We start from the raw sequence: 27,520 nt of genomic DNA on the forward strand, positions 1-27,520 counted from the left end.
GATAGAAAGGGATCTACCATCTGCTGGTTCACTCCCCAAATGCATACACAACCAGGACTTGGCCAGGCTGAAGCCAGGAGCCCAGAACTCTATGTGGGTCTCACTTTGAAATGGGGTACAGGCATCCTAAGTGCCAAGTTAACATGCTGCATCATGACACCTGTATGTTGAAATTTCCAACTGTACTAGTGGATTCTTCTTTTTCAACTTGCATTTCTGTCGATTTTTGCCTCAGATATTTTACTGCTTGGGGGCACAGATATTAAGGATTATTGCCTTCTTTGGAAATTCACTTTTTAATTATTTAATAACCTTCTTATCTGTATAACTTTCCTTGCTATGGAGATAATGGCAATAATGTTGATATGACCAATTGTGCCATTTCTCTGTTCTGTTTTCAGTTAACATAACTACTCATGTTTTCATTTTTTAGTATTAGCATGTATATCTTTTGACATCCTTTTACTTTTAATCTATATAACTAAATTTAGTTTGTTCCTTATATATAATATACATGTATTATATGTATATAATATACTTTCTATCAATACCTAGATATACTATCAACCTCTTTTAATTGATGTTTTTAGATAATTGATGATTATTAATATAGTTGTACTATTGTTCCTCATCTTTGTTACTGTTTTTCATTTGCTTTCTGGTTTTTTGTTTCTTGTTTGGTCTTCTACTCATTTTTGCCTTATATGGTTTTGATGAGCATTTTATGTTGTTGCACTTTTTTACCTGTATTGCCATATAAGTTCTACTTCTCTGTAGACTTATTTTGGTGGCTACTATAGAGTTTCCAGTGTATATTTGCAACCCATCCAACTCAAGTTTCAAGTAACTATACTACCTTACAGGCAGTCCAGATACCGTATAATAACAAAGTAATTCTCATTTATCCTTCTCATTTCTTACATTTATTTTTATCACTCACTTCACTTCTACATAAATATTATTATATATAGGCATACTTAATTGAATACATTGATGATGTTATTAATAAGATCAAGAAAAATGAAAGTTGTATTTCACTTGACTTATCCTTCTCCAGTGCTCTTTGTTTCTTTATGTCATTCTGAGTTACTAACATATGGGATTTTTCTTTTCTCTGAAAACATCTTTCAGCATTTCTTGCAAGGCAGGTATACTGGCAACCTATTCCATTAATTTCTATTTATTAAAAACCCATATTTCTCCTTGATATGTGAAAGATAATTTCACAAGGGTAATGATTTCTATGTTGGCATTAGTTTTCTCTCAAAAATTTAAAACTTTGGCTTCATTCTTCTGTTACTTGTGTGGTTCTGAGGAAAAGTTGGATATAATTCTTACCTGTGTTCTTCTGTAGGTAAAGTTTATGACCCTCTTAGCGTCATTCAAAATTTTTCTTTACTTTTGGTTTTCTGAAGTGTGAATATAATATGCCTAAGTGTACGTCTCTGTGTGTGTTTTGTTTGTCAAGTTTATCATTCTTGGTGTTCTTTGACCTTCTTGTATCTGTGATTTGATATCTAACATCAATTCGGGAAAACTCAATCATTATTGCTTCAAATTTTTCTTCTCTTTCTCATCCTTTTTCTTCTGTTAGTCCCATTAAATATATGTTATACCTATTGTAATTTTCCCATAGTTTCTAGATAGTGTGTATCATTTTTATCAGATTTTGTGTCTTTGCCTCTTGTCATTTTGGAAGTTTCTCTTGAAACCTCAAGCTCAGTGATCCTTTCCTCATTCATATCCAGTCTGTTAATGAGCTCTCCAAAGGCATTCTTCCTTTCTGTATGGTGTTGTCCCTTTCTTAGAATTTCCATCTCTGCTTACAATGATTATCAATTCTCCTGTGTTATCTATTTTATTCATTAGATCTTTTAGCATTTTATTTGCAATTGTTTTAAATTCCTGTTCTGTGAATTCCAACATTCATGCCATATCTGAATATTGTTCTAATGCTGGATTTGTCTCTTTAAACTACAGTTTTTTTCCAATTTTTTTATAGATACTGCTTCTGAAAGTTTCATTCACCAGTATGGCCTATTTAAGATGTTCTCCTGTGGTTTTTTCCATAAAAGGATATGTGGAAATCAGGAGATTTCCATTTTATATAGGATTAAGTCCAAGTGTTCAGCTTTCTAGTATTGACCCTGATTTTTGCAAGCTCATATCTGACAATAGCCTCTCGCTTAAACTAATTAGTGTTCTCTAAAAAGAGACTCTTAAGTTTCCACACAACTTGGTCTTATTTATATTATATCCTTGGTCTAGAATACCTTTCTTCCTTCTTTTTTTAAATTGCAAAGTTCACCTATCTTTAGAACAAAATAAGATGTTTTCCCACAGAGCTTTCCAAAAGATGTATACATTTACCATAGCCTGGTGTATCCTCTTCTACAACAATGATTAGAAGATAACTTGCTGCAGGCTGATTGTGTTATAATCAGTCCCCAAACCATCCTAATCACAATGGCTTGATGGGATGATGTTTTTTTTTTTTAGTCTCTATACCCATGTTAGATCTGTCAAGATGTTTTTCAGATAGTAGATACTCCACATTTATTTAACTAGTATATAAAGAATGGTATCTTATTTAAATTCATTTTAATCAATATTTTGTGAGAATATTTTATTGAGAATACTGTAAGGATATAAATGAGTTCTGAAAATACACATTTTCATGAACAAAGCCAGCTATATCTAAATAATATTTCACTTGAAGTGTTTCTTTTCTATCAAGAAAAAAGTCAATTTATACCTTTGGATTTTTTCAGGTATATACATGAGGAAAAATTGAGTATTCTCTAGGATGAACAAAGCCTGGCAGAATAGTTAGTAACCTTCTAAGGATGCATTTTCCCATAGATCTGCTTGCATCTTGCACAAACGAATTCTAGAATTCTTATCCAAACACACTTAAGCTAAATGCAGTTAATATTTTTGAAAGATTACCCTCTTCTGTGCCACTGAGGAACTCAGGAAGAATGGTCTTAGAATGAGCATAACAACAACCTGGCGATATTGGCTGAAATAATGCCCTCGATAGTGTTAACATCTATATCCTCTGAGATCCTAGAAGAGTTCTAAATAGATCCTTCCAATGGTTTTTTATTTTTTTAAAGATTTACTTATTTATTTATGTGAACCGCAAAGCAACACAGAGAAAGGAAAAGACAAATACAGAGAGAAAGAAATTGTCCATGTGCTGATTCACTTCTCAAATGTCCTGCAGTAGCCAGGTCTGGACAGACCAGAGCCAGGAATTCCATCCTCATCTCTCACAATGGGACAGGGCCCAAGTTCTTCAGTCGTTTTTGCTGTCTTCCAGGCACATTAGCAGGAAACTGGATTGGAAGCAGAGCAGCTGGGACTCAAACCAGTGCTCTGATATTGGTATGCCAGCTTCACAAAAGGTGGCTTACACAATCCTGGCCCCACAAATAACTTTTCTTGGTCTACATTTAAGGTGACCCCATTCTGCAATTTGGCTTACAAAAATTAAAAAGAATTATTTCTTAACTGAAGTAAAAAAGACAAAAAACCACATTTGTAAATAATTTTTTAAGTCTTGCTTCATATCAATAAATACTATACTAAGGATTTTCTTTTTGAATCCCTAATGTTTCCATGAAATTCGTATTATTTCTAAGGTATTGTACCTCAGGGTTAACGTGACTATTGTCTGAAATACAAATGGGAACATAACAGCAGTACCTGGGAAATAACCATGTTTCTTTTAGTTCTCAGCAAGAGTAATTGAATGTAGAATATCTTACTAAACGCTGGACTGTGACAGTGTGTTAACACTCTGACTATCTCCTAACAGCAGGGCAATTATTTGCTGAGTGGGATTTTTATAAATCCCCTGGCACTAGTATGTCCTGATAATTATGATGAAGTGCATTGGTCAGTGTTGATTCAGCAGTCCCTACCCTAGCCTATATTTCATTCACAGTTCTCTGGCCCATTTTTACTTTCCTGGTTATTAGAGATCTTTGCAACTGTTCCCTACTTTGCCTACTGTATTTTTTTTAAAAGCATGTGTGATTAAAACTTGAAGTCAAGTTTAAACAAGTCTTTAAGAATTGATTATTTCTCACAGTATTCACAAATTTTTAATTAAGAAGCACAGCAGTATTTTTAAATTTTGTTCCTTTGAGTGGCAATCAGCAAATCCTGTTTGTAGTGTAATTGTCATTTCCAAGAGTAAAACTTGAATTATCCTACATACCTTGTATTATCACTCTTCATTAATGAAAGAAGTAGTTACTTTCAAATCAGGAAAAATTATTATTTGTCACATGGTAAATTGTGAAATTGAAATAGTAATTGCAATTTGAGAACTGAAGGTGTACACAATCCTGTTTTATATTCTTCTTATTTTACAGAAACATATTTTAAAAGTGAACCTCAATAACAAAGAGAAGAGAAAAAAATTAGGCTATGGCTTCCCCCAGGCAATTACAAAATAAAGGTCAGCGTATGAGTGGAAAATAGTCATAAAAAACAGTCTTCATGAAATAAGTCAACATACCAAATATAACTAATATATTCATTTCTTTTCAAATCAATTGCATTTTTAAAATACTTTCCATGGGTACTTAAATATAAGAATAAAAGCCGAGAAGAAAAGAACCAACCGATTGTTAGAAATATGGAATGATTCAAAATATTAATGTGATGCTAAGGGTGACTGGGTAACAAACGGTACATTTGCTCGTTGCTCAACCTGACATAATTAATATTCTAGGTCATGCTTAAGTTCCCATGATGGAAGGTCTGAAGGGGGGAATTCAAGAAAAATATATATCTATTATATAACTCATTGCCTTTTTTTCCTTCTGACGAGTCAGAATCATAGCCTTTAAAAAAAAAAATCAGTGCTTTTACACCTCATTTGCCGTATTCACCACTGGGCCACCAGTCAGCAGCCAGGCCTGATGCAAGGAGGTCGGTAAGAAGCTATTAGCAGAGTCCTCTCCTGAGATTTCTTGGGTCTTATTGAGTTGAATGTTAGCATGACAGTACTGCAAATAACTCAGTTGTAGGCTTTTTCTTTCTTTTTTTTTTTTAAACAGTTAGCACAGATTTCCCCATAGTGTTGGTCACTCTAGAAAATTATTGCTGAAAATGAAGTCCCCAAAGCTACGTTGGCAGTAGCCCTTCTAAGTTGTGAAAAATGTGAAAACTGAAAAATATGTCACAGTCCCTTAGGGTTAAGTCTGTCTTTTGTGACTCATAGTAATATTTTTAAAAGTCAACAACAAGCCATTATTCACAAAGGCTTACAAATTACGAAATATGGCAGTTGAGACAATAGTATTTGTTGCTTTATTTACTTGAAGAAATAAAACAGTTATTAAGTACATACCATTCCATTAAATAAATAAATGGGTTATTTACTTGCTGTTGGAGTTGAGTGCTGAACTGTTTTTTTTTTTCACCAGAAACCTTTTATTTAAGGTATATAAACTTTGAACTGTTTTTATTGACATAAGTTATTAAATGTGTTAATTTCTAAAATACTGACACCTTGAACTCTTTAAGTGATTCATTTGAAATTCAATTAAAGTATATTTTCTATCTATATTTGATTTAAATTGCAAAGAGAATACACATGAGGAAGTCTCCATATAGGTTGCAAAATATAATTTAAGAAAGCTATCATATCTACTGATCTATTTGCATTTCCCATCTAGCCTATGTATACATGTGCATGCAAATGTGGAAGGAGATCAAAGAAGATTCCTAATGGGGTAAAGTTAATAGTTGGTAGTTATTCAGGTAGATAGAGATTTTAAATGATAAGTTTTAATCCAGTTAAATTGCATATATTGCCATTGTAATCTGGAAAGTTGTGAAAATTTAGCATTTGATTAAGAGGCTTCAGTTAATTAGATCATTACTAATCAGAATATTTTCTTGTATTTTTGTCATAGAGTATATAGACTTAGTTACACTTAATGTTAGAATAATATTTTAATACATAACATTGGTTTTTTTCTCATTACAATTGACACATTCTCTTTTAAGATGATTTTTTTAAAAATCATCTTAAAAATTGCCATCCTCTTGAATATTAATAGCCATTGAAAGCTGTTATAAATATATGTGTATATATATTTTTCTTTTATTAATATTAATTTTTTTGACAGGCAGAGTGGACAGTGAGAGAGAGAAAGAGAGAGAAAGGTCTTCCTTTGCCGTTGGTTCACCCTCCAATGGCCGCCATGGCCAGCGCACTGCGCTGATCCAATGGCAGGAGCCAGGTGCTTCTCCTGGTCTCCCATGGGGTGCAGGGCCCAAGCACGTGGGCCATCCTCCACTGCACTCACTGGCCACAGCAGAGAGCTGGCCTGGAAGAGGGGCAACCGGGACAGAATCCGGCGCTCTGACTGGGATTAGAACCCGGTGTGCCGGCGCCACAAGGTGAAGGATTAGCCTAGTGAGCCGCAGCACCGGCCATCTTTTATTAATATTAATTTAAACTGTATGTCTACCTTGTCTGTATTTACTATGGACGAAAATGTTTGAATGACTTTAAAAATTATTAATACACTGCATATAATATTTGTTGACACGTTGCGTTTTTTTGTATCAGTTTATCTCAGAGAAGAAAAAGCTCAAAAGTATTTATAAATATGTGAATGTGGTTATATTAACTTCTCTATATACAATAGAATTTAGTCCCCAATGATAAAATAGGAAAAGTTAAGTTAGAGATGCTAAAAGTTGTTTTATAACAGTTTAGTTCTGGACTGACCATTTTTCTTTAAAGAAAATTGAAACTGAAATATTAAGAGAAAGGTTCATCTATAACATCTTTGAAAATAATGAATAATATTTTAAAATTTATTTCAAACATTTTACTGTGATCTTTATGTGGCTTTGGAGAGCAAAGGTAAAATAGAGACTTTTGTGGTGTTTTCTAAATTATGGATTGTTATTCTAATTAGTGTTTAGCACCCATTTATTGAGTGTATACTTTGTGCCTAGCACTCTTTTAGGACTGGGGGTTACAAAAATGTCCAAAACAAAGTCCCTGTGCTCTGATTATTTGCTTATGGAATACTGATACTCTCAAAGATGACTAGGAAACAATTTGATAGCTGCTGTGGTACAGCTATCCCCCAGGTTATTAAGGAAGCATTAGAAATACGACACTGAATCCAGCCTGGGCAGATTTAGGTAGAGATTAATATTAATTGAAGTATTCACCAATACATATAAAATTTTCTTGGATAGTTTTTCCAAACCATATAATCTGGTTATTCTTAATACCAGGGAACTGCTGATTATATGAGGTAAACATAACAACCAGAAATGATTATAAGTATGGTGAAGACATAAGAGAAAAGCCCATTTGAGAGATTTAGTGATACTGCCTTTGTGTAGTCCAGTGTCTGAGATGCAACCAAAAATTTTGTGTTGCTCTTTAAAAATGTAGATTATGGTTTTGAGTATGTTTTTTTCTGTGCAATATTCACATCACACAAATCAGTGTATAAATGGTAGAGTTAGAAACATACCAGGGGATTCCAATTCAATCCCATCAAGGTGGCATGTACCAATGCCATCTCACTAGTCCAAGTGATCAATTTCAGTTCACAATTGATCATAATGAAAGGACTAAGAGTCAAAGGGAGCACATAAACAAGTCTAGTACCTGCTAACACTAACCGATAGAATAAATAAAGGGGAGAGTGATCCAACATGGGAAGCGAGATACTCAGCAGACTCATAGAATGGCAGATGTCCTAAATAGCACTCTGGCCTCAGAATCAGCCCTAAAGGCATTCGGATCTGGCTGAAAAGCCCATGAGAATATTTCAGGCATGGAAAGCCAAGACACACTGGCAAAAAGATCTCTGTGAGTGAGATCCCAGTGGAAAGAACAGGTCTTCAAAGAAGAATCGGAGAACTCAGAGGGCTTCCATAGCCTTGGAAACTCATGACTGGAGCATAGGGAGATTACTGATGCCATAGACAGGAGTGTCAATTGGTAAAGTCAACAACAGGAGTCACTGTGCACTTACTCCTCATGTAGGATCTCTGTCCTTAATGTGCTGTGCATTGAGATTTAATGCTATAACGAGTACTCAAACAATATATTTCACTTTGTGTTTCTATGGGGGTGCAAACTGTTGAAATCTTTACTTAAGGCATACTAAACTGATCTTCTGTAAAAAAAAAAAAAAGAGATTATCAATTTCCAACTTGGCTCTCACTGGGATTAAACATGACAATAGGTCTGATCTGATTTCATCATCATTTAAAAAAAATCATCTATTATTTTTCACTTTATGTTTCTGTGTGGGAGCAAACTGTTGAAATCCTTACTTAATGTATACTAAGCTGATCTTCTGTATATTAAGATAATCGAAAATGAATCTTGATGTGAATGGAAGGGGAGAGAGAGTGGGAAAGGGGAGGGTTGTGGGTGGGAGGGACGGTATGGGGGGGAAGCCATTGTAATCCATAAGTCGTACTTTAGAAATTTATATTCATTAAATAAAAGTTAAAAAAAAAGAAATTAGAAAAAAAATGTATATATATTAAAATCAAAGATTTATATCAAATAGCATTGCAATGGTATAATTTTATCAAAATATTCTATGCATTTGTATAGTCAAATACATTATATTTTCAGAAAATGGGCATATGGTCACTTTAGCAATTTTCATACATCTGTCTATTGTACCTCTATTGCACGGCAGGCATTGTGATAATCTGGACTGTTTTGATGCAGTTGTGACAGTTAGTGATAGACCGGCAAGGATAATGTGACACTATAGAAGAATAACACCTAACTACATACTATTCATTAAATATAGGATGTTATTTTGAGTGACTATAAGACAGAATATATGTATGTGTATGTGTGTGTGTGTATGTGTGTATGACACAGCTTGATTATTAAAGTATAAGACTTAAAAGGCTGCCATTAAGATATATGATTAGTGGGGCCGGTGCCGTGGCTCACTTGGTTAATCCTCCGCCTGCCACACCGGCATCCCATATGGGCACCGGGTTATAGTCCCTGTTGCTCCTCTTCCAGTCCAGTTCTCTGCTGTGGCCCGGGAGGGCAGTGGAGGATGGCCCAAGTGCTTGGGCCCCTGCACCTGCATAAGAGACCAGGAAGAAGTACCTGGCTCCTGGCTTTGGATCGGTGTAGCTCCAGCCATAGCGGCCATTTTGGGGGTGAACCAACAGAAGGAAGACCTTTCTCTCTGTCTCTCTCTCACTGTCTAACTCTATCTGTCAAATAAATAAAATAAAAAAAAGATATATGATTAGTAAAAATTCAATAATCAATCAAATGTTTATTGAGTACATCCTGATACCCAAAACTGGTTCAACCATGGTATATTTGACTTTCTCTAGTGAATGTGTGATGTATAGTTATGATTATATAGATGTAATATACAGTTTGAATATAAAATGGATGACTTAAAGACCTTCTGTTATTTTTTTCTTAAATATAATTATATTAAAATGCCTTATTTGGCCTATAGGAACCATCCCCCAGTAGTTTTTGACATGTTTAAAGTTCAATCCTTAAAGATACTAAAATTGTTGGTCTAGAATTGAGGTGAACTGTGAGTATTTTGTAAAACATCTTTTGTTAAATCTGAAGTCTACTTCTAAGAGGAAGAGTTTTAGTTTAAAATATTCTTTAAACATAAAAATTTTCAAGGTATAATGTTATTTTTATTTTATAAAATATTAAAATTGAAGGCAAAAGTGGAAATTGCTTTCCTTTTCTTTTCAGATCCCAGGTATATACAATTCACCATTCAGAACAGAGCCTGACCCATGGGAGCTGCAGTTACAGAAGGCAAAGCCTTTAGTACATCCAAGACCTCAAGTGAAGCAGATGTACTCACCAAGTCTTACGGATTGGCTGGCTTGTACCAGTGCCCATTCTTTTCCTCAGTCCAAATTTCTGCCACCTATTACCAGGAAGAAATGTCAGGTACTAATTAGACCTACTAGAAGTCTGTTATCAATTTTATTCTTGCTAAATTTGTCCATTTTTTATTGTGGTTAATGATATACAATGAAATTTTCTCTCTTAACCATTTCAAAGTATGCAGTTCAGTGATATTAAGTACATTCATGTTGTTATGCAGCCATCAGCACCATCCACCTTTAGATCTCTTTTCAACATACAAAATTGAACCCTGTAGCCACTCAATAGTTCTCTCTTTTCCATTGCTCTTTGTCACTAGCATGGCTTATTTGATTTAGCATAATGTCCTTAAGGTTCATTCATGTTATAACATGTCAGAATTTCTTTCTTATTAAGGTTGAATGCCATTGTATACATACCACATTTTACTTACACATCTATCCGTTTATACATATTTAGGGTTTCTTCCATATTTTACTGTTATGAATAATGCTGCTATGATCATGAGTGTATAGATATCTCTTAGATACCTTGCTTTTATGTGTTTTGAATATATACTCCAATATGGTATTGTGAGATCTTAATTTTTTGAGGAAATGTTATAGTATTTCTTACAGTGTCTATGCCATTTCCATTCTCATTAGCAGTTTACAATGTATTCCTACTAGTATTTGTTTTTTTATTTATTTGACAGGTAGAGTTATAGACAGTGAGAGAGAGAGAGAGACAAAGAGAAAGGTCTGCCTTCTGTTGGTTCACTCCCCAAATGGCCGCTGTGGCTGGCACTGCACTGATCTGAAGCCAGGAGCCAGGTGCTTCTTCCTGGTCTCCCATGCGGGTGCAGGGGCCCAAGCACTTGGGCCATCCTCCACTGACCTCCCAGGCCACAGCAGAGAGCTGGACCAGAAGAGGAACAACTGGGACTAGAACCCAGTGCTCATATGGGATGCCGGCACCGCAGGCAGAGGACTAACCAAGTGAGCCACGGCGCCAGCCCCTAGTATTTGTTATTCTCTGTTTCTTTGATATTAGTCATTCCAGTGGAAATGAGTTTGGTGGTATTTCCTTGTAGTCTTGATTTGTCATTTTGAGCATTCTTTGTTTTTATGGGCATATTGTCACATTTTTATGTCTCCTGTCCACTGGTTCACTCCCCATATGCCCACAATGCTGGAGCTTGGCCAGATTGAAACTAAAAACCAGGAGCTCACTCTAAGTCTCCCACATGGGTGACAAAGACCCAGAAACTTGAGCCATCACCAGCTGCTTCACAGGGTGCTCATTAGCATGAAGCTGCAATTAGGAGCAATGTCCTATTCAAATCTGGGCACTCCAATATGGAATGCAGACATCCTAAGTGTTGTATTAACCACTACATCAAACACCTGCCCCTGTTCTTTTGGTTTTTCTTTTATTGAGAAGAAAATTATTTTCTCAGGAATCTGGTTTAAAATCACAAATACAGATTGCATATATATGTATCAAACATTTAGTATTCCATGATGCTAAGGAAGACCAAAATCCTTTCTTCTAGCTTTTTTTGAGATAAATAGTATATTCTCTAAAGTCACCCTACTATTATTTCTCCTAATTGTAACTTAGTACCCATTGACTAACCTTTTCTCATCCCTACCATCCCTGTTTTCTCTCATGTTGAACATAATACAATGTGTACAACATATTTTTAAACATATTGTTAATACAATGCAAACATTACATGGTACTACACACACATACATACACACACACCTTCACATATCAATTAAACATACTAAGTAAGGAAGTAGGCAAATTCATGTTTCATATTAAGTTTTGGTGTGTTGAATCTGAAGTTAAAATGTGAATATTTTGCTTCGAATCTGCTTTTTCATGTGAAAAATTGTTAATGCAGCACTTGATATAGATTGTTATTGCTTGAAAATCGACATGTATTATCAAATTTATTTATTTATGCTGTCATATGATTATCTATCTCTTCTTAAGCAATTTTAAACATACCTTGTGGGTTTGAATAATTTAAAAAGTGTAAGTTTAAAAATTAGAGACAAGACAAAACTCATGGCGAAAACAGGGACTTCTTCAGTATAACTGGATTGTAATAGAATAAAACTTCAGGAGCAAAAGGGTGAGTAGATGGAATGAGTGATGATTATCACTATCCTTAAAGTCCTAGAGACTAAAAGTTCCTAAAAGTTCTTATCACCCGCATCAATATATAAGATGCAACAAACAACTGCCACCAGGTAGTATCAATTGAGAGTTGGGTTATATCTGACTTCGAGTTAGACCTCTAGAACTTCTAGCCATTAGTTCCTTATACAGGCTTGTCCCCTGTAGATCTATTGCTAAATAAGAAATTACTGTAAAACCTAATGGGTTAAAGCAGAAAGCATTTGTTATTTTAATTTCCGTGGATTGGCATTTCAAGTACAGATTTTATGAGTGCCTCTGACTCAAGTTTCTCAAGAAGTTACACTCAAGATGTCAGCCAGGGCCATGATCTTGTATGAGTACTTAGCTTATGGGAGGGAGTTGGAATGATGAGAGTAGGAAGACCCTCTTAGTTGTTTTCCTTGCTCATATGATGCATTATTAACACGTTTCATCTCTTCTGCACATTGGCCTCCCAAAAGGACTGCCTTACAATACGGCAGTTGGCCTCCTTCAGGGCAAATGATCCTTGAGAAAGTCAGAGAGAGCTTTCAAAATAAATGTCACAGACGTTTTTTCACTTTTGAATGGTAATTTTTCTTTTTTTATAGATTTATTTATTTATTTGAAAGAGTTACACAGAGATAGGAGAGGCAGAGAGAGAGAGAGAGAGAAAAGGTCTTCCACCCACTGGTTCACTCCTCAATTGGCTGCAATGCCCAGAACTGCATTGATCTGAAGCTAGGAGCCAGGAGCTTCTTCCAGGTCTCCCATGTGGGTGCAGGGGTCCAAGGACTTGGGCCATCTTCCACTGCTTTCCCAGGCCATAGCAGAGAGCTGGATGGGAAGTGGAGCAGCTAGCACTCAAACTGGCGCCCATATGGGATGCCGGCACTGCAGACAGTAGCTTTATTCGCTATGCCACAGCACTGGCCCCAATTTTTCTCATTTTAAATTTTATTTAAGGTTTACAAATTTCATTTATCTTATATTCGTTTATTTCATATATATATATATATGTATATGGCATAATTCCTTTGTCCAGTCATCAGTTGATGGACATCTGAGATGATTGCATCTTAGCTATTGTGACTTGAACTGCAATAAACATCACTTTTTCATATTCTGATTTTATTTCATTTCAGTAAATTCCCATGAGTGAGATGCCTGGGTCATATGATAGGTCTATATTCAGATTTCTGAGGTTACAGACTTTTTACAACTTATATTGCCAGAAGTGACATTCCATCACTTCTGCCATAGTCTATTAGTTAGAAATGAGTATGTACATTCTATACTCAAGGGTAAGAGATTACACAAAAGTGTGAATACCAAGAGTCAGGGATCATTGAGGGCTCATTTACAGCCCAACCATTGAATCAACCTCTGCAATAAGATGACCCTTCATTCAATGCCATTAAAAAGTTTTCCATTTTACTGTAATTATTTGTGATAAGTTGTGTTTCTACTCTGTATTGTTAAGTTGTTAATATACTTTATTATTTTTGCTCTCTCAAACTATTAACTGACAATTAATACTATTAGCTATTGGTTGTACTACATCATAAAAGGAGCTACAAAGAATCATTGAAAATCTATAAAGTCAATATTCCCCAGACTACTTTGTCTATTTCCTCATCCATGATTCATTTCCTCTGAAATTCTATTTATGTCAGTATCTATAATTACCTTTAAACTAATCTATTTCTCCAAATAAGACGGAAACTGAAAATTCTTCCACTTTCTGAAATGGAATGTCAGGCTGGAGTTGAGCAAGAGAACAAAACAGAGATAGTGGGGAAATTTTTCATTCATTTAGACTCATGTATATTTAGAATATGATGTAATAGTTCTTTTTAAATGTTAAACCAATATTCTAATGTAAGCATTTAAAGTCATTTTAAATTTAAAATGAAATTTACATTATGAATAATTGAATTTTTACCATTTTGAGTTACACATATTACTTTTTATTTCTGTTAGAACAAGTAATGGTTTTATATAACATTACTACAATTCAATTTATCAATTGTTCCATAAAGAAAATAATAACTTACTCCCTTTGCATATCTGTTATGTGTGTGTGTGTGTGTGTGTGTGTGTGTGTTTACAGGCAGAGTGGACAGAGAGAGAGAGAGAGAGAGAAAGAGAGAAAGGTCTTCCTTTGCCGTTGGTTCACTCTCCAATGGCCGCTGCGGCCAGCACACCGCGCTGATCCGAAGGCAGGAGCCAGGTGCTTCTCCTGGTCTCCCATGGGGTGCAGGGCCCAAGTACTTGGGCCATCCTCCACTGCACTCCCTGAACACAGCAGAGAGCTGGCCTGGAGGAGGGGCAACCGGGACAGAATCCGGTGCCCCAACCGGGACTAGTACCCAGTGTGCCAGTGCCGCAAGGCAGAGGATTAGCCTATTGAGCCGCGGCACTGGCCTGTTATGTGTTCAATGTAGTATTCAATGGTTGTTACATAAATAACATTGCATATTTGAATTTTCAATAATCAACATTACATGTTATATTCTTTGAGGTAGCTATTGGTGCTACAAGGAATTGAGAATAATTTTGCATATAACTTTTTAAGAAGTGTGAAAATTATATAGTATGGATAAAATAAGGGCATATATTAGCACTTCTAAATTGACAGCAACCTGGAGGTCATCTGAATTAAACTCACTGTATAATATTCACAACATTAATCATTAAACATTAAACATCTTATTTCAAAAGTGATTTATAACTTTCACTTTTTCTTTATTGGTTTGCTTTATTATACTTGTATAATGTGGATTCATATATATTAAAACAAAAATATATATTTATATAGAAAAATCTGTAGAAAGATAAATATACATGTTTACATAAAGAAATGTATATATAAATCTATGCAGTAATTTATAAACATATAAAATATATATTTACAAATCTGTCTACATACACACACACTACTGAACTGCAGTTATTTGTCAGGCATACCACAAAATGATCCCCACTAATATTCAAGTATTTTCTTTTCTTTTACTTCCCTAGTTCCTTCCTTTTTCATTTTCTTCTCTTCTTTTCCCATCTCTTGATTGTTTTTTCTTCATTTAGTTTTTCTTTTGTTTTCCTTCTGTTCTATCTCTTTCCTCACCTTGGCATCCTTCCTCCTCCTCCATTTCCTCTAGCCATGTCCTCTGGTCTATCCTTCTTTCTCTCACCTTTCTCTCCTTCTCATCACCCACACTTTTTCTTCCCCATTCTTCTGTCCTTTTTAAAATTTTCTCTTTCCTCTTCACTTTCTTTCTTTCCTTTTCTTTTTCACAAAATGGACCTTTTCTTAATCTTGCTGTGTTTTTTATTATATTTCCTGTATCTTTTCTTTAAGGACATTTAAGATTATGCTCAAATGATATCTGTACTCTGACCACCAGAGTATATGTACTTGTCAAGTGAATTTCATGAATGTGTGGAACAGGATCAGCTCTGTAGTGCAGCAGGTTAAGCAGCCACCTGTGACGCCAGCATCCTATATGAACACCAGTTCAAATCCTGTCTACTCCATTTCTGATCCAGCGTTCTACTAATGCACCCTGTGAGAAAGAGGGTGAAAATGGCCCAAGTACTTGGCCACTGCCACCCACGTGGGAGACCCATATGGACTTCTGGTCTCTTTGCTTCAGCCTGGCCAATTAATGGCCTTTTGGGGAGTGAACCAGCAGATGAAAGATCTCTCTATCTCTCCCTCTATGTCTAACTCTGCCTTTCAAATAAAATATATACATTTTTTTAAAAAAAGAAAGCAATAAATATATGGAACAATTATAGCAGGTTTTAAAAAAATAACTTCATTATTATTTAAGCTTTAAGAAAAGCTTAGAAATGCAAGATACCTATAAAGTAATATGAGTTATTATATATTTAAAAAAATAAATATATTTAGCTCTCATAACCAAGACTTTGGTGGAGGTAAGGTAAGCTAAATATAGAAAAACCTAAAGTTTGAAACTATTTCCAGATTTTAGGATCCCTGGGATAATAGGAATAGGTGATCACCTGGGATCTAAAAGGGCAGGCTACAAAAAAATACAAATCAATAAAAGCTTTGGCATAAGAGAAGTTGACAAAATAAATAAATGCTTAAAAAATTATTATTTAACAGAGAAAGAGAAGCCTGACAGCTGATACCAAATTTGCTAACCAAAGAGGTAGACTATTAAGCTCAAGAGCAAGTTGTTAATTTAACATACAAATGTATGGGCCAGGCACTGAAAGACACAGGGAGATGGTGATGATCACAGGAGGGTTGGGAGTCCTACGCGTGATTGTGAACCCAAAAGAAAGACTGAGTTTATTTTCAAAATGCTGCTTAAGAAGACTCATTCTCGCTCATTTTGAGTCTCATTGGGATGAGTAATTCTCAGAAAAAAAATAATAGCATAAGTCTAGAAATAGCTATATATGTATGCCAACAAGGTTAGAAGGCAAAGATGAGTGTTTGTATCTTCAAAGTCATAGATATGGGTCATTCTTTTATTTCTTTGATGCTACTGTTATTCAAAACCTTTGTAGGGCCAGCACTGTGGCACAGTAGGTTAATGTCGCTCCCCCATTCGTGGAGAATGACACTAGACCCTGTGCTGTTCTTTTGTCTGCTCGGCCCTCCCCGGGTTTGCTGCTGGTCCTTCCCGGGTTGGCTGCCGATCCCTCCACCTCCGTGGAGGGGCGGCTCCCCCTGCCATTTTCCCCACTTCCATGGAGGAGTGGCACACTGCCAGCCGGCTCTCTCGGGGGCTGCTCAGATGTTATCCGGATGTTCCTGGTGCATGTTGTCTCTCTCCTCCTTTATAGTCCTCTTCCACCAATCCCAGCTCTGCTACCCACATGCCGAGCACACTGCTCTCCTCCAAAGAGAGGCAGCTGTGTAGAAGTTGTTTACTCCTCTCCCAGCACCATATTGTGGGAGAGCAGATGCATAGAATAAGTCTTAATTCCAGTAACTTAGTCTAGTGCAAGTTGCTCCCCACAGTTAAACCTCTGCTTGAGTCACCGGCATCCTATATGGGCGCCGGTTCTAGTCCTGGCTGCTCCACTTCCAATGCAGCTTTCTGCTATGGCCTGAGAAAGCAGTAGAAGATGGCCCAAATACTTGGGCCCCTGCACCCATGTGGGAGACCAAAAGGAAACACCTGGGTCCTGGCTTCAGATTGGCGCAGCTCCGACCATTGCGGCCATTTGGGGAGTGAAGCAATGGATGCCAGACCTTTCTCTCTGTTTCTCCCTCTCACTGTCTATAACTCTACCTCTCAAATAAACAAATAAAAAATCTTAAAAAAAAAAGACCTTTTAAAACTACTCTTAAAGCTAATGAAAGAGTAGTAGTAGTAGTAGTAGTAACAACAAAGGCATCATTTTTGAATGTTTGCTGTGTCCCAAGTACAATGCTAATAGCGTTGTATCATCTTACAAATCTTAAGAGTAATTTTGGGGGCTGGCGCTGTGGTGTAGCAGGTAAAGCCACCACTTACAGTGGCAGTATCCCATTGAGTGCTGGTTTGCATCCTGGCTGCTCCTCTCCTGATCCAGCTCTCTGCTATAGCCTGGGATAGCAGTGGAAGATGCAAGTCCTTGGGCTCCTGAAACCACATGGGAAACCTAGAAGAAGCTCCTGGCTCCTGGCTTTGGATCAGCGCAGCTCTGGCCATTGTGGACATTTGGGGGGTGAACCAGCAGATGGAAGATCTTTCTCTCTCTCTCTGCCTCTCTGTAACTCTGCCTTTCAAATAAATATATAAATACATAAATCTTTTTTAAAAAGTAATTTTGATACATAAATAAATAAATCTTTAAAAAATAAAAAGTAATTTTGGGATATGGTTATATTTTTTTTGACAGGCAGAGTGGACAGTGAGAGATGACGCGAATCCCAAGGCAGGAGCCAGGTGCTTCTCCTGGTCTCCCATGGGGTGCAGGGCCCAAGTACTTGGGCCATCCTCCACTGTACTCCTTGGCCTCAGCAGAGAGCTGGCCTGGAAGAGGGGCAACCGGGACAGAATGCGGCGCCCTGACCGGGACTAGAACCCGGTGTGCCGGCGCTGGAAGCCGGAGGATTAGCCTAGTGAGCCGCGGCGCCGGCCTATAGTTATTATATTATACAATCAATGAAAATAGGCCTAGAGAAGTACTTTGCTAATAGTTACATAGCCAAATATTAACTTTAAAACCAGAGAATTTGTTAAAATAAAAGAGTAAGAATCTGTTTTGTGAAAAGCGCTACTTGATTTTTTAATAGTGGACTTGGAAGCATGTTACTGTATCTTTAAAAATAAAGTTCCAATAAAAATCCATTAACTACTTTCAAATATAGCAATCCTCCTGTCCAGCTGTGAAAAGTACGAGATGATACTTATTTGCCATTTGTGTTATTTACGGTCCATGACTTTTATGGTAACTGGTTCCTATTATTGGTTTCTATTAATGTAAAACATAAGTGAACATAAATGAGGCGTGAATCATTTCTTTTTATTAGCCCTACAGTCTTCACTCAGTGCTTGCAGTAACTCCAGCTGTGTCTTGTTAGTGATAACCTATTTAAAGAAGAGATTTTTGAGAATAAGGAATATGATTAGATATCATTGTTACTTCTTTCCTGTACTATGGTGTTGAAAAAAGAAAATAATATCTAATTAATGGCACAGCAAAGTCCTGAGCGGCCTCTGATTTGTATTGTGCTTAATACACTAATTAGAAAGCAATGAATTCTGGTAACTACTCCTAGACAAGGGTACCTACAAAATTTTGTGGAAAAATGGAATTAAAAGGTAAGTTTATATTGGTGCAAAAAAATTGGAATTCATGCATTTTGGGGGTCTTCAAAAGATTCATGGAAAATGTGTATTATGAAAAAAAATGCATGTGTTTCACCTTTTTTTCTGCACTGAAATAAACAACTTTTAATTCCTTTCCACTACTGTTTTTAAGTACTCTTGTATAAGTAACTACTTTAAAGGTATGATATGTTGTAGGTCACTTTGCAGTGCAACTGTGGCCTTACTTTTGCTATGTTTGTGCCATTAAAAATAGCTGTTAGTACCAGAGAAGTTGGAAAAAAGTAAAAAATTTTTGAAATAAGTAACAAACACATAATTTGGTATTGATTTGAGAGAATTATTTTAATTAATAATAAATTATATTATTTTCCTCAGATTATTTTTAATTTAACTAAACATTTAGTTAAAATAAATGTGTTTTTTTTTTTCTTAATTTGACAGAGTTGTAGACAGAGAGAGAGAGAGACAGAGACAGAGAGAGACAGAGAGAAAGGTCTTCCTCCCGTTGGTTCACTCCCCAAATGGCCGCCACGGCCGGAGCTGCGCTGATCTGAAGCCAGGAGCCAGGTGCTTCTTCCTGGTCTCTCCAAGTGGCCCAAGCACTTGAGCCATCCTCCACTGCCCTCCAGGCCACAGCAAGCTGGACAGGAAGAGGAGCAACTGGGACCAGATCCCGGTGCCCATATGGGATGCCAGCGTCACAGGGAGAGGATTAACCAAGTGAGCCATGGTGCCAGCCCAATAAATGTGCTTTTTTAAATTAGAAACCAAAGCAATCTATAACTATAAGTTTACTAATTATAACATTAAAATCTTTTTCATCTAAGTGGGGTAAATTTTACTTAAACTTTTTAAAAAAGATTTATTTATTATTTGAAAGAGTTACAGAGAGAGGGAGAGCTTTCATCTATTGGTTCACTCCTAATATGGCCTAACATCTAGGGCTGGGCCAGGCTGAACACTACCCAGATCTCCCATATGGGTGGCAGGGACTCGACACTTTAGCCATCTTCCACTCCTTTCCCAGACTATTTGCAGGGAACTGGATCTGAAGTGGAGCAGATGGGACTGTTATGGGATGCCCACATCACAGGTGGTGGCTTGACCTGCTGTGCCACAAGGCCATCTACCTGTGTGAACATTTTTAGTGAAATCACTTTGATTTGAGAGAAAATTTCTTGAATGCAAGTGATGGTCTTATTTTTGATATTGTTATATTTCCTAATTCAGAGGAGAACAAACTGTGTTTTAAAAATAATTTACAGGAAGGTGTGTTGCCTAATGATTAGGATGCCTACATCTGTATCAGAGTACCTGGCTGTATTCAGTTCCCAATCCTGGTTCATGATAACAGCGTCCTACCAGTGCAGACCCTGGGAGGTAGCAAAGGATGGCTCAAGCAGTTGGGTACCAGTCACCCATATGAGAGAACTTGATTAAATTCCCAGCTCCCAACTTCAGCCTTTCCTAACCCCAGCCATTTTTGGCATTTACAAAATGAACCAGCATATGGGAGTTCTGTCTGTCTGTCTCTGCTTCTTGAATAAAAAATTAATTGAAGAAATAATTGGGGCTTTTGTTGTAGTGCAGTGGATTAAACTCACCTGTGAACCCAGCATCCTGTATTCGGTCAGTTTATGTCCTGACTGCTCCACTTCTGATCCAGCTCCCTACTATCAAACCTGGGAAAAGCAGCAGAAGATGGCCCAAGTGTTTAGATCCCTGACACCCACATGGAAGACCTGGAAGGATTTCCTGGTCCTTATCCTAGCCCAGCCCTAGCCATTGCTAATATTTGGGAAATGAGCCAGCAGATAGAAAATCTCTATGTCTCTCTGTAACACTTTCAAATAAATCTTTAAAAAATAATTTAATAAACTTGATGTCCCTTGTAGATGTTCACTAGCATTGGTCATTAACAACATGTTAAAAAAATCTTCCATTATAAAATATGTTCCTCATGCTTTTCTTCTCAGGGTCCCTTTCGAGATATCAATGAAGTGTTAGAACAGCGCTACAAACCTTTGGAGCCAACATTACGTGTAGCAGAACCATTCAATCATTTAAAGTTGTCCAGAGAGGAGCTCAGAAGAAAGGAATGGGTGCAAAATGTGAATGACAAAATGTGAGTGTTTGGATGAAAAGAATATAACTGTGCCAGGCTGATGCTCTAAATTTTCCACTTGATAATATTGTAGAGAATCTTTTGTCAGAAAAGGTAAAACCACTCTTGACTGATTCAGAAGTCATCATTTTTCAACATGTAAATATTTTACAAGAAGACAGTGTTGATGGCAAAGCACTGTATGTGCTACTCAAAAGGAAAGAAAATTAATGAATGTCATTTTAAGGGGGATAAATGACCACCATATATCTATGGAGATAATGTATTTATAATGCTTCTAAAATAATATCCAATGAAACAAAATGTTTCTAACAAACTAAATTTCATTTGGATATATAGGGATAATGTTATAGTGTTAATAAATCAAACACAAAGGAAGTCTCTTTACAACAGAGGAGGATGACTGAAAAAGAAATGAAGGATGATCAAATAGCACATGTGGTTTTAAATTAGTTTGTTAGCATCATTGATTTGGGTCTCTATTCATACATCTTTTTTTCAGGGTACTTCCTCTCTCTTAAGGTACTTTGTCATCACAAGAGGCATATATAATTTATAAATAGACCATTTTCAATCTATAATGGCTTTACTATAATTATTATTATTATCCTGTAATGTCTTTTGTAATTGCCATTGCAATATATTTTATGATAATTTCTTAGTATTATTTATATACTGAATCATAATGGCATTACTATAATATACAAATTATTATAATCATAATGAAATAATTTATGATATAAATTACTACATAAATATTACAACATACAGCATTTCAACTATTATTTATTGTTATTTACATAGTATATTATAGGTAACACTGTAAAATTTATATAATAGTAAAGTAGTACATTAAAAGGTATGCTTTGTTATATAAAGAAATTTGAAATCTCTTATCTATCACAGTGAATTTTAGAAGATTTTATTGGTCATAAGAGATAGTACAGTAATATGCTTTATTTTAATAATACATTTCTGAAAAACCCTTGAAAAATATTTTCACTTAATCATCAAAGGTAAAAATGGCAAGTGTTGCAAGTAAGTTTATAAATGTCTGCATTTTATAGATATTACCTGGTGTGAAATAATTACATATAGTGTGTTTAGCATATTGTTTCAGTAAATGATCAGTTAACCCAACATATGATGATTTAAAAAATGAGAAACATTTATACAATCAGTTTTGGGGAGGTAGATTTGTCATAAAGATATCAAAGATCAATGCTGCTCAGACTTAGCGAAGCAAAATGTATAATTTGGTGATAAATAGTTAAAGTTATATTGCTCAGCATTAGTTTTCTATTTTCAACAATGCAAGGGTTTATGAAATAGCAAAATTAATTGCCCAAATATTTGAGATATTATTGACCATCTCAAAGCTATTTCAGTAGAAATCATTGCATATCAAAGACACTGAGATATCCTTTCTTACTATTTTCTATGAAAAGCTTAGAAGAATTAGCTCTCAGTATTATTCCCAGAGAAAGGTGTTCAACTTGTAGTTTGTGTAAAATACTTGTAAATGTCTTCACTTTCTACAGTGTTGCTGTTGACCTTTTACCCTAAAGCTGTCAGAGATGGAAAGAGTTTCTAGGATTATCAACCAATTAGAAATAAGAAATATTAAAGAAATTACTAATATATGAAACTATATGTTTTAGCAACTAAGCTAAGCAATTTGTATTAGCAGCAAACCTAAAGTAACTCCACTATTACAAAAAATTGAAACATTGACATTTTATAGTTTCTCCCAAAAGCATTTTGGTTTTTCATGTTCTAGATAATTACATCTTATACAACAAAAGAAATGTTAGAAATATAGGTTTTATATCTTTGTAGATAATAATTGTATGATAGACATTAGAGGAAGGTGTATTCTTGACAAAGAGATGCATGGTTTTTTAATGTAGAACATCCTTTGCTACAATACCATTTTTATCTATAATGAATTAAAGTCAGTATGTTTGTCATCTAAAGTCCTTAACCTGGAACCCTGTATTTAAACATGACACGGTAGGCCCTTTTATTTCTAATTTAAAAAACTTAAAGAGAAGCATATCTAAGTGTTTGATACATTTAGCTCTTTCATTGTCCTATTGTGAGCATTGCAATGTATTATATAAAGGTATATGAACTTTGAAACTAGACCTAAGGGAGCACAAATCTCTGTTCTACTTCACAAGATGAGTAGTAATGTAGGTAAGTAATTTGCCTCCCTGAGCCTGTTTCCTTGTTTATAAGATAGAGACAGAAATCTTCCCATAAAAGGTTATAATGAACATTAAATGAGGGTTCAAAATGCTGCAGTAGGGAGTCAGCTTACTGTTCTAGCCCAGGAGAAGATAGTTTTTAAAAAGTGGAGAAAGTACAGTCTCAGGGAAGAGTTAGGGAGAAAAGAGCAGAAGAAACTCTACTGAAATTAGAGGAACATGGTAGACCTAAGTGGAGGGCTTGGGCGCCGGTGGCTCAGGACTCCAGCAGCCGAGAGCCTATGCACCAGCATTGGAAAGACAGGTAAGACCAGACCATAGCAGCCCAAGCCACTGGTGAAAAAGCTGCAGGAAGAGCCTGGAGGGAACGTGGCTTAGATCCCCATGCGGAAAAGTATACCAGGAGGAGGAAAAAAAAAAAAAAGAGGACACGACAGATACATTTCTCTCTCCCTGATCACTTTACAACAGCATCCTGTAACAAGCCAATAGAGTGGGCACCATTTTGGACATACATAGTAGCTGCACCAGCTCATATCTGTGCCCAGCAACCAATCGAGTGAAGACTCCTGACTCTGGTGGGGCGAACTAACAGGGGGCTAGGAGCTTGTGACTGTGTGAGGCTTCTGTACTGGGACAGTGAAAAAAAACTGAGGGTGTGTGGGAGGACTCAGGGTGTAGCTGAGATTTTGAGCAGTCAGAGTGGGAGATTCCACAAGCTCAGGGTTTCCTGCTTACCCACTGAGAGACATTGCTGAAGAATCTGAACTTTCATCGAGGACTGCACAGATCCTTTATGTGGTCCTTGGGACAGAGCAGATGAAGATTATACCACTGAGGCAGTGGTTTCCATTGAGGAGAGGAACTCAGCTGAGCAGAATGGATTTCTCTTCTGATTAAAAAAAACAGAGAGAGAAGATTTACCATGCTAAACCTGGGTGTGTCCCTTTAGGCACACCCTTAACCCTGGAGAACTGAACAGAGCCTTTGGCCACACCCACTACAAGCCTCTAGAGATTCACTGAAAGCAGACATTCCACTTATCTACAGAGTCATAATACAAAGATAAAGGCTGCCAAAGCAAGCAAGCAAGCAAGAAAGAAATCAACAACTATCTCCGCAAATGCACCAATTCCGAAAACGAGATAAAGGAAGACAACATCACACCTCCAAAAGAACATGACACTTCAGTGCTAGATTGTGAAAATGATGAGATAGAAGAAATGCAAGAAATGGAAAAATGCAAAAAATTGATCATAAGATTACATAGAAATAATCAGAAGCAAATGTATGAACTACTGAAATCTATATAGGACAGAAAATTTCTCCCATGAAATTGAGATTAAAGAGAAAACAAAATGAAATGAAGAATTCAATAGAACATGAAGTTGAGATCTTAAAATGAAATCAAAATGAAATGAAAAATTAACTGGAACAAATAAAAATTATGCAGTGGAGAGACTTAACAACAGAATTGGTGAAGCAGAAGAAAGAATATTGGTCTTAGAACACAAAGCATACAGTCAAACCAAAGATAAGAAGAAGAAATTAGAAAACTAAAAAACACTGTTGGGAATCTATAGGCTACTATAAAAAGACCCAACATACAAGTTCTAAGAGTTCCTGAAGGCATGGAGAGAAAGGCCTCTTTAGTAAAATAATAGCAGAAAACTTCCCTGGTTTCCAGAAAGAAAGGGACATCCAAGTATAGAAAGCACACAGAACTGCTAATAGACATGACCAGAAAAGATCCTTGCCATGACACCTTGTAATCAAACTCACCACAGTAAAACATAACAAGATTCTAAAATTAGAATGAGATAAACACCAGATTACTTTCAGAGGATCAACAATTAGATTCACAGCAGTATTCTCATCAGAAACCCTACATGTCTTAAGAGAAAAAAAAAAGGTCATCCCAGAATATTATACCCTTCAAAGCTCTCATTTGTGAATGAAGGTGAAATAAAAACCTTCCATAACAAACAGAATTCGAAAGAATTTGTTGCCACCTTTCCAGCCCTACAAAAGATGCTTAAGGATGTGTTGCAGACAGAAACACAGAAACACAATAACATGGTCATCACTACCAAAGAAGGTAAAGGAAGAAATCTCTCAGTAAAAGTTCAAAGGAAATTAATATTAAAAATAGGAATATTTTTGGAAAAATGACAGGACTAAGTTAGTTATCAATAGTAACCTTGAATGTAAATGGCCTCAACTCCCCAGTTAAAATACACAGACAGGCTGAATGGATTAAAAAACAAAACCCATCTATTTGCTGCCTATAAGAAACACATCTCACCAACAAAGATGCACACAGACTGAAAGTGAAAGGATGGAAAAAGATATTACATGCCAATAGACATCAAAAAAGAGCTGGTGTAGTCATCTTAATTTCAGACAAGATAGACTTTAACACAAAAACTGTAAAAGAGACAAATAAGGGAACTATATAATGATTAATGGATCCATTAAGAAGGAAGCTGTAAATATTATAAACATATATGCACCTAATTACAGGACAAGTGGCTATTTAAAAGATATGTTAAGTCATTTAAAGGAAGACTTAGACTCCAATACAATAGTATTGGGGGACTTCAATACTCCATTTTCAGCAATGGACAGATGAACCTGATGGAAAGATCAACAAGGAAATAGCAGATTAATCCACACGATTGACCAAATGGACCTAAAAGATACCTACAGAATTTTTCATCCTACAGTTGCAGAATACACATTCTTCTCAGCAGTGCATGGAACTGTCTCTTGGATTGACCATATACTAGGCCATAAAGCAACTCTCGGCAAATTCAAAAAATCAAATCATACCATGCATCCTCTATCTTCTCAGAACACGATGGAATGAAGCTGGAAATCAGGAATTCAGGAAACTCTAGAGCATATGCAAACACACAGAGACTGAACAACATGCTCCTGAATGAAGACTGGGTTATAGAAGCAATCAAAAGAGAAATAAAATAATTTCTGGAAAAAATTGAAGATGACAACTCATCAAAACTTATGTGATACAGCAAAAGCATTGTTAAGAGGAAATTAAATAGCAATTGGTGCCTATATCAAGAAATTGGAAAAGCACCAAATAAATGAGCTATCAATGTATCTCAAGGATCTAGAAAAATATCAGCAAACAAAACCCAAAACTAGTAGGATAAAAGAAATAATTAAATTAGAGAAGAAATCAACAACATTTAATCAAAAATAACAATACATAAAATCAACAACACGAAGAGCTGATTTTTTGAAAAAATAAACCAAATTGACACACCTTTGGTCCAACACACCCAAGGAGAGAGAAGACCCAAATCAATAAAATTAGAGATGTAAAAGGAAACGTAACAAAAGACACCACAGAAATAAAAAGAACCATCAGAAATTACTACAAAGAGATGTATGCCAAAAAACTGGGAGACCTAGAAGAAATGGATAGATTCCTGGACACATACAAACTACCTATTTTGAACCATGAAGACATAGAAAACGTAAACAGACCCATGACCAAGAAAGAAATTGAAACAGCAATAAAGGCCCTCACAACAAAGAAAAGTCTAGGGTCAGATGGCTTCACTGCTAAATTCCACCAGACATTTAAAGAGGAACTAACTCCAATTCTTCTCAAGTTATTCAAAACAGTTAAAAAGAGGTATCTTGGCTGGCGCCGCGGCTCACTAGGCTAATCCTCCGCCTTGTGGTGCCAGCACACCGGGTTCTAGTCCCGGTCAGGGCACCGGATTCTGTCCCGGTTGCCCCTCTTCCAGGCCAGCTCTCTGCTGTGGCCAGGGAGTACAGTGGAGGACGGCCCAAGTGCTTGGGCTCTGCACCCCATGGGAGACCAGGAGAAGCACCTGGCTCCTGCCATCGGATCAGCGTGGTGTGCCAGCCACAGTGTGCCAGACGCGGCGGCCATTGGAGGGTGAACCAACAGCAAAAGGAAGACCTTTCTCTCTGTCTCTCTCTCTCACTGTCCACTCTGACTGTCAAAAAAAAAATTAAAAAAAAAAGAGGAATCTTTCCATATTTTTTCTACGAAGCCAGTATCACCTTAATTCCTAATCATGAAAAAGATACAATAGAGAAAGAGAATTACAGATCAGTTTCCTTGGTTGAACATAGATGCAAAAATTCTCAACAAAATTGAGCCAATCTAACCCAACAACACATCGGAAAGATCATCCACCCAGACCAAGTGGGTTTATCGCTGTTATGCAGGGATGGTTCAACATTTGCAAATCAATCAATGTGATACATCACATTAACAAACTACTGAACAAAAACTGTATGATTATTTCAATGCATGCAG

The 27,520-nt window shown here is 36.2% G+C and overlaps 1 protein-coding gene across 1 annotated transcript in view; it reads left to right on the forward strand.

The window, feature by feature from the left end:
* SPATA17 (spermatogenesis associated 17) overlaps positions 1-27,520 on the forward strand; it is a 293,216-nt gene that overhangs the window by 167,553 nt on the left and 98,143 nt on the right. Inside the window, exons 7-8 of the mRNA XM_002717401.5 lie at positions 9,770-9,973; positions 20,841-20,989. Of these exons, the coding sequence (XP_002717447.2) occupies positions 9,770-9,973; positions 20,841-20,989 (353 nt within the window). The remainder of the gene's footprint in view (positions 1-9,769; positions 9,974-20,840; positions 20,990-27,520) is intronic.

The sequence above is a fragment of the Oryctolagus cuniculus genome, chromosome 13 (assembly GCF_964237555.1).
Source record: "Oryctolagus cuniculus chromosome 13, mOryCun1.1, whole genome shotgun sequence".
NCBI classification, from domain to species: domain Eukaryota; kingdom Metazoa; phylum Chordata; class Mammalia; order Lagomorpha; family Leporidae; genus Oryctolagus; species Oryctolagus cuniculus.